At 45.9% G+C, this 8892-nt stretch overlaps 1 protein-coding gene across 1 annotated transcript in view; it reads right to left on the reverse strand.

The window, feature by feature from the left end:
* The window catches only part of LOC119293691 (pentatricopeptide repeat-containing protein At1g62350-like), a 20180-nt gene extending 14426 nt beyond the window's left edge, over positions 1–5754 (reverse strand). The window contains exon 1 of the mRNA XM_037572068.1: positions 5388–5754. Within this exon, the coding sequence (XP_037427965.1) occupies positions 5388–5723 (336 nt within the window). The 5' untranslated portion in view covers positions 5724–5754. The remainder of the gene's footprint in view (positions 1–5387) is intronic.
* Positions 5755–8892: the final 3138 nt, after the last annotated feature.

The raw sequence follows: 8892 nt of genomic DNA on the forward strand, positions 1-8892 counted from the left end.
CCTCCGCCCCGCTGCCGGCGTGCGCCGCCGCCGCCCGCGCGCTGCTCCGCCGGATTGGCCCTGCCTCGCCGCCGACCACCGTCCTCCGCCGCCGCCCGTTCCGCGCGCCGCCGGCCGGAGGGCCCCGGCGCCCGCATCGACCCCGACCCCCGCCGCCTCAGCCTCGCCAACTCCGGCGCCTCGCCGGCGCGCCGCCTCGCCGCCCCTCCGTCCCCGTGCCCTGCCGGGCCCGCTCCATGCTGCCCGCGCCGCCCGGCGCCGTCCCCGGCGAGCAGCCCCCTCGCCGGCGCCGGCCCGTCCCCGGCCGTCTTCCTCAACTCCGGCCGGATCTACCCCCGGGTGGATGAGATCCACCGGCAGCCGATCCAAACACGCCTCCCCGCCCTGGATCTCCTCGTCCCGCTTCGTCCCGTCCAGTTTTTCGAAGGTTGATTTTTGTCTAAGTCCCTGAGATCCTTACATTCTGATGCCATGTTCGACCTGCCATAACTTGTCGCATACTGCTCCGTTTTGCGTGCATAATATATCAAAATGTTCGTTGTGAGATGCTCTACATTTCATTTCATTGTGTCATGCATGTTTGAGTTCATCTTGATGCCTGAATCATCGTTGCAAGAGTGTTATAAGATGTTAATCTGCTGAAACTGTTATAACTTGGTGATTTGTCATTTTCGTTGCATTTTGTGTGTGCATCCTATGAGCATGAGCTCTACATGTGTTTTGTACTACATCATGCCATCTTTACAGGGGTGTCATCTATCTATTTTTGTGAGTCTTGTACTGAGTGCATCAAGCTTGTTAAGTGGGGTACTTGTTGCTGTTTTGCTAGGCTGAATCTGTTATTTTGTGATGCTATGTAAACCTGCTGCTACAAGTCATTCTATGCATAATCTGGAGATGTTCACTAAGGATGTTTTGTTATACATGTCATGCTCTATACATTCATGCCCCTGGTTGTATTTATAGCTTCCTGTAGATTGTTGTTATCATGCTCCAAAGTTGCTAAATAATGTTGCTGTCAGCCTGTTAACATTAAGTTCAGTTTTGCCATGTGATTTGCTAGTGATCCATGCACCCTATGAACTTGCTTTTGCCATGCTTAGCTTCATAAATATGTCTTCTTACTGTTGGTTGCCTTGCCATGCCATGTATTGCTCTATGGTGAGTGATACAATCTCACCAACATGCCTACTTATCGTTGTTCCTGTCATGTTTGAATCTGTCATACAACTTGCCATGTTTACATGGGTGCCATCATATCTTCTAATCCTTTTTGGATCATGGTCAGTAAGGGACTTTTGTTATATGCATTTAATAGTATCATGCCATGCCTTTATTTGCCATGATAAGTTCCTGTAACATGTTGTTTGATAGCTCTAAACATTGCAACCAGATGTTATTTCTGCTAAGTCTGAAACTGTTATTATTTGCAATCTTGCCATGTATTTTGGAGCATGTTCTAGTGATTTCTGGAAATAGCTCAGTGTTCATGTTTTGTTATGCTTTACCTGTAAATCATGTCCATGCCTTTTGTTCTCATGTTGGGGTGCTGTAGCATATTGTTTTGATGCTTGCAAGATGCCTAGTTGCTGTTATAGACAGATTGTTGTTATGACTTATATAGAGTGTATGTTGAACCGTTGCTCCGTTTTAAGTGTGCTCTATAGGAAACTTGCTTAGAATTGCATGTAGCTTCATATTATCATGTTGCATCCTTGTTTTGAGGTGTTTGCTTGATGTTTGTATGCATTTTGCATCAATGCCATGTTTAACTTGTTTTGTTCATATCTTCAGCTCCGAACTAAATGAACTTTATATGTAACTTGACTAGAATTTCGTGTAGATCCTCTTGGTGCATCTTAACTTGTTGTTTAACAACTTGAACATAAGGTTTATTCAGATCTGGACCAATTTCGAAATTTGCATATGAGGACTTACCGGATTTGTTATATGTTGTTTCCGACCTCATTTAAACTTGCTTTGATGTGTTGCTCTTGTTTGCATCATCTCTTGCCATGAGTAGCTTCATGTAGTCTTGTCATGCATCATGCTTGTTGTGCATCATGTCTTGTCTATGTGTGGTGTGTTTACCATGTTGTGTGCTTCTTCTCGATAGTTCCCGTTTCGTTGCGATCGTGAGAATTCGTTCGTCTACGCTTGGTTCGTCTTCATGGCTTCGTCTTCTTCATGGACTCGTTCTTCTTCCTTGCGGGATTTCAGGCAAGATGACCGCTACCCTGGATCTCACTACTATCATTGCTATGTTAGTTGCTTCGTTCTATCGCTATGTTGCGCTACTTATCATTTACTCTTCAAGCCTCCCAAATTGCCATGTCAACCTCTAACCTTTGACACCCTTCCTAGCAAACCATTGTTTGGCTATATTACCGCTTTGCTCAGCCCCACTTATAGTGTTGCTAGTTGCAGGTGAAGTTGAAGATTGCTCCATGGTGAACAGGATTATGTTGGGATATCACAATATCTCTTATTTAATTAATGCATCTATATACTTGGTAAAGGGTGGAAGACTCGGCCTTATGCCTGGTGTTTTGTTCCACTCTTGCCGTCCTAGTTTCCGTCATACCGGTGTTATGTTCCCGGATTTTGCGTTCCTTACGCGGTTGGGTGATTTATGGGACCCCCTTGACAGTTCGCTTTGAATAAAACTCCTCCAGCAAGGCCCAACCTTGGTTTTACCATTTGCCTCACCTAACCCTTTTTCCCTTGGGTTTCCGGAGCCCGAGGGTCATCTTTATTTACCCCCCCCCCCGGGCCAGTGCTCCTCCGAGTGTTGGTCCAAACTAGAGCACCGTGCGGGACCCTTCCTTGGCAACTTGGATTACGTCGGTACCTGTACGCTTAGCTTATCCGGTGTGCCCTGAGAACGAGATATGTGCAGCTCCTATCTGGATTTGTCGGCACATCCGGGCGGTCTTGCTGGTCTTGTTTTGCCATTGTCGAAATGTCTTGTAAACCGGGATTCCGAGTCTGATCGGGTCTTCCTGGGAGAAGGTATATCCTTCGTTGATCGCGAGAGCTTATCATGGGCTAAGTTGGGACACCCCTGCAGGGTTTAAACTTTCGAAAGCCGTGCCCGCGATTATGGGCAGATGGGAATTTGTTAATGTCCGGTTGTAGATAACTTGACACCAGATCCGAATTAAAACGCATCAACGCGTGTGTAGCCGTGATGGTCTCTTTTCGGCGGAGTCCGGGAAGTGAACACGGTTTTGGGTTATGTTTGACGTAAGTAGGAGTTCAGGATCACTTCTTGATCATTGCTAGCTTCACAACCGTTTCGTTGTTTCTCTTCTCGCTCTCATTTGCGTATGTTAGCCACCATATATACTTAGTCGCTGCTGCAACCTCACCACTTTACCCCCCTTCCTTTCCCATTAAGCTTTGCTAGTCTTGATACCCATGGTAATGGGATTGCTGAGTCCTCGTGGCTCACAGATTACTACAACAACAGTTGCAGGTACAGGTTATGCGATGATCCTGACGCGAGAGCGATGTTACTTGTTTTGGAGTTCTTCTTCTGCTTCTTCTTCAATCAGGGGATAGGTTCCAGGTCGGCAGCCTGGTATAGCAAGGTAGATATTGTTCGAGTTTCTGTTTGTGTTCCATCCGTAGTCGGATGTTGATCTCTTATATGATGTTGATGTATTCTTGGGCGTTTGTGCCTTATGTATGTATCCCCAACTATTATGTCATGGTTTGATGTAATGATATCCACCTTGCAAAAGCGTCTTCAAGATGCGCTTCTATCCTTGATGGGACCTTCGTGTTCCTTTAGGATAGGGTCACATATTGGATGTAACAATACAAAGTCTCCTTACATCACCTGATAAACTAGATAGATCATAACGCTAGAACAAACAGCTCTAGCTAAGAGACCAGCTACCAAAAGGAGCTACCTCCAGCACCACAACCACAAACTCAATTACTCCCTCCGTTCCTAAATATAAGTCTTCTTATAGATTCCAATATGAACTACATACGGAGCAAAATGAGTGAATCTACACTCTAAACTATGTCTATATGACTATATACATCCGTATGTAGTTCATACTGGAATCTCTAAAAATACTTATATTTAGGAAAGGAGGGAGTACAATGTTCTTAAGCCCCGAAATTAGCTAAGTACCACATTAGTTTATATGTTTATCCAGGGTGGTAAATTTGACCATGCAGACCACCTCTTTCAGACCATTGAAAGCAAATATAGGAACTGCCTATCAAATACAAGTGACGTCAAGGAGCTTACACCTGAATTCTTGTAAATGGAGTTTCTTGTAAATTTAAATTGATAGCACTTTGGGGTAAAGAGGGACGGTGAACTGTTAGGCATGTTGGTCTCCCTCCATGGGCAAAGGTAATGATTGATAATTTCTACATTCTTTTATATTAACTTTCTGCAAATCTGCTAATATAACCAATCTAAATATTTGGAAGAGTTACCAAACTAAATATTTGAAGTGTTATTATTGGTCAGAAGAAAAAAAATTGGGCCCGGGCTTTGTTTCAATCCTGGCTCTGCCACTGGCAGGACACACTCAGATGTGTATGCCATTTAAGACCACATGGCCTGAATATGCTGTTTACTTCAAATTGTCTTGTTATCGATAGGATACCCCCTGAATCTAAACTTCCATGTACACGCCACATTAGGCATCTCAAGACTAATGTGAACTTCCCACTCATGCAAATTGTTCTGCTATTGATTAGGATATCATCTCAACGTGAAATTCCATGTAGGCGTTACATTAGGCAGAACCAGGGGGAGAGGGGGAGGGGTAGTGGTAAGAGTTTAAGTGTTCAGGTACAGACAAGCACAAAGAACCTAAAAATCATCAATGCTACAGAAGCATGTTCAAATGAAGACCACACTTAAGAGGTCCAATTCACTACATTGGATAGCATATATCACAAATAACACCTGGCGACAGGCAAGAGTACCAAAAGCCTATAAAGTGAATCACAGCTATTGAATTTCAGTACTTACTAAGTCCAACAGCAAAAATAATCCTACATAAAACATATGCATGATATATTTCTGCATACAACAGCTTTATGAATCATGGTCCGTGATAAAAAAATCGCATATTCCCATTCATGCAACCCAAGAACTGTAGACTGGAAGCCATTTCGGTGTCGATAACATATCTAAAGTTCTGAACCACTAATTTCCTACATCGATATGCACATAACTTGACAATCAACATCACTGCAACCCCATATAGGACCCATTTGCCCCAAACAGCAACATAATCATCTGTTTAACTCTCAATTAGGGCGAGAGTACTAGAGAAAAAGCAATAGCAAGCTAGATGTATTCGCAAAAGAAACAGAAACACGAGCAGACTCGTCGGGGGTGGAAGCAGTACCTTCATGGAGAGGATGACGTGGTCCTGGCGGAGCAGTTCAGCGAGGACGGCGAGGAGGTCGGTGCGGAGGAGCCGAGACACATGCAATTTCATGTACTCCACCAGCCTCTGGTGGCCTCCGGCAGGGGGTAGCGCCGCGAGCCGCTTGAGCTGCGCGACCGCCATGAGGCCTTCCTTCCCCATCTCCTTCTTCCGCCGCCATATCGAAAGGCTTGGGCTCGATGCCGCCGCAGTAGCGCACAACCTCTGGTGGAGTTCACCCGCGACGGCGGCTGCCGGTTGTAGGGTTTGGTGGAGGCGACGGTGGTGGCGGCGTGGGAGGAGACGGGAAAGCATTTGGGTGGGACTGTCAGGCCAGCACCTTCAGTTACAAGTGTTCGGGGTCTTCAGTTAACGGACGGCTACGATCCAAGTCATCGCCATCGATCCAACGGCTCGCGAGGCTCGCCGTATCACTGTACCGTTATCACGGTAACTGTAGCGTTTCTATCATGTTACTGTAGCTGTCATCCATTGCCGGCTCAGCTATAAAGCTAGTGGCCTCGTCTGTAAGAGGCATGCCATTATTCTGAGAATTCTCTCTATGATGCAATCATATATCTTACAATAATACAAACCCTAGTTTGCAGCTACTTTCCCCTTTCCTCCTCACGAGATCCACTAGGTTCTACATCGATTCCACCCTCGAGTTCCTTTAGGGCGTGACAACTGGTATCATGAGCGTAGGTTTTCCTCGGCGGCGCGACAGATCGAAGCTGCGACGGTGATTCCCCACCCTTCCCTCCCTTTTTCGTCGGTGGCAGCGGTGTTGACGACGTTGGTGGCGGAGTAGGCGGCGCTGGTAGCGGTAGACCCATTCGACGGCAGCTCGCCGAGCTCGACTGGTTGTTTGAGCACATCGCTCACTCAGTAAAATCCCAGGTCGTGCGGCGTGTGGTGCTGTTCCGGTGGCGATCTCGAGCGGCGGCGGCAGGGTTAAGCGTTCAGATCCGGTTCTCAGCAAGTCCTTGAGGTAAAATTCCTTTCTGAATGACTTCACCAAGATGGGGTGCGGGAAGGCCAGTCTCGACGAATCGGAGGTAGCTGAACTCCTGGCCATGAAAGGCAAATTTCTGCAACACCGTGACGAGATCACCGAGTTACGGGGCGAAGTCGATGACCTGCACAAGGATGTGCACGGCATCAGCCTCAAATAGGATACCATGGTCTCTGTAATGGACGGAGTCCAAAAGGCAGTCTCATCTCTGAATACACAGCTCGTAGCTTGGCAGATGTGCTCAAGTCCATGACAATTGCAGATGCGTCAACATCGACACAACCGGGCCAACCAGTTACTAAACAGCAGCTAGCAAGCAAAGAAACAAATGTACCTGAGGACAGGCCACTAATGGAAGAGCCGCGGAAACGACTGGCACTCGAGCAGGCCAGGACCCATCATGTTGCTTCCCAGATCCCTCCTAATCTTGCATCCAAGTTCCTAGGCCATCTATTCCTCCTGGTTATGGCACGGGTACTGTTTTGGATGCTCCTTCCGGGAATGCCACACCTACAGCGGCCTACAAAACTGCTCGCACACCCAGCTTCCACAATTTTCAACCCCCTGCAGTGCGCCAAAGTTGGGAGGATTTTCAGAAACAATATGAATAGGAAATGCGAACTCAATTCCTCAATATCATTACCAAGGGCCCTCACATGGATTTTTCGCGCTTCGATGGTGAAAACCCATCAGGTTGGATCCGCTAGTGTGACAAATACTTCCAGATGGCATGTGCACCAGCAGAGTACAAGGTCAGTCTTGCCCAACTGTATATCATGGGAAGAGTGGATGTTTGGCTGCGTCGCTCGGGCATATTAAAAAAACAACTCACCCGGGCACAAATTTGTGAGGAAATCTCTCCGCCGGTTCTCATCCGCAAGTTCATATGACCTTACTAAAAAATTCACCAACCTGAAACAAAACACTCTCATAGTGTCTGAGTACACAGATCAATTTGAAGAACAGATGGCAAAAGTGCAAGCTAAAAACCAATAATGGATGATAGTTGGTTTAACAGGTGCTATGTTAATGGCCTTCGCTCTCATATCAAGTTTCAAGTACAGCTGTTGAGGCCTTCATCCCTAACTGATGCCTACTGGTTGGCAGTGGATTTAGAAAAAGGAATACCTAAGAAGAAATCCTATAGCACATACTCAGGCACTGGCAAGAACTCTGGGAGCTATCAGAAAACATACACTACTCCACCTGACAAAGCAACTGAGCCCAAACCAACAATTATAAATCAAAGGGCAAGAGAACCTGGCAAATGTTGGAGATGTGGAGATGTGTGGTTTCATGGACGCAAATGTAAACTAGCACCTATACTAAATGTACTCACTGGTGAAGAACCTACAGAGAAACAGAAAGAACAGGAAGTTTTAGAAGAACCAGAACTGGAGGAACAGCCAGTGACTGAAGAACATCGCATGACAATATCTGCACAAGCTATGCATTCTGATAATGTCAACACTATCTCCATCTTGGTACAAATTGGGGGGAAACAAGGAATTGCTTTAGTGGACTCAGGCAGCAACTCCACCTTTATCAGTCTTCAATTTGCATTGACTACTACTTGCACAATACTGAAAGACACCTCAAAAGCAGTCATGATATGGTACTGGGCAGTGATTGGATGGCCAGGCACAACCCTGTTTCCTTTCACTACAATCCAAGGCAGATTACAGTCATAAAGGATAAACAAACTCTTGTCACTATCAGGGCTTGTGACACCTTAGCAGATGCCACTCCCATTGAAGCTATTGAAGTGGATAAGCTCATGTCAACAGGAGCCCCTGGCTATGTGTTGCAACTAATCAGAGATACCACACTGAAAAAACCTGACAACAACTCTGTTCCTCCACATGTTCAAGAGATTGTACAACAGTCTCCTGAGGTTTTTCAAGAACCAAAGGGCTTACCTCCAAAGAGATCACATGATCATAAAATCCCATTGAAGGAGCAAGCAAAACCACCTAATTCCAGACCTTACAGAGTGCCCCATATGCAAAAAAATGAGCTAGAAAGGCAAATTGATGGTATGCTCAGAGATAAGATTATACGAGCTAGTGAAAGTCCCTACTCCTCCCGAGCAATCCTGGTAATGAAGAAAGATGGCACTTGGAGAATGTGCATTGATTATAGAAAACTGAATGCTGCCATTGTCAAAAATAAATTCCCAATACATCTCATTGAAGATTTACTTGATGAACTGCATGGAGCAACATACTTCACCAAGTTGGACCTCAGGTATGGCTATCACCAAGTCAGAATGGATGAAGGAGACATACCCAAAACAGCTTTCAGAACTTACTTTGGTCACTATGAGTTCTTGGTAATGCCCTTTGGCCTTGCTAATGCACCTGGAACATTTCAAGCACTCATGAACAACATCTTTGGACCTTATCTCAGAAAGTTTGTGTTGGTTTTCTTTGATGACGTCTTAATCTTCAGTAAATCACTGTCTGAACA

The sequence above is a fragment of the Triticum dicoccoides genome, chromosome 4B (genome assembly GCF_002162155.2).
Source record: "Triticum dicoccoides isolate Atlit2015 ecotype Zavitan chromosome 4B, WEW_v2.0, whole genome shotgun sequence".
Taxonomy (NCBI): domain Eukaryota; kingdom Viridiplantae; phylum Streptophyta; class Magnoliopsida; order Poales; family Poaceae; genus Triticum; species Triticum dicoccoides.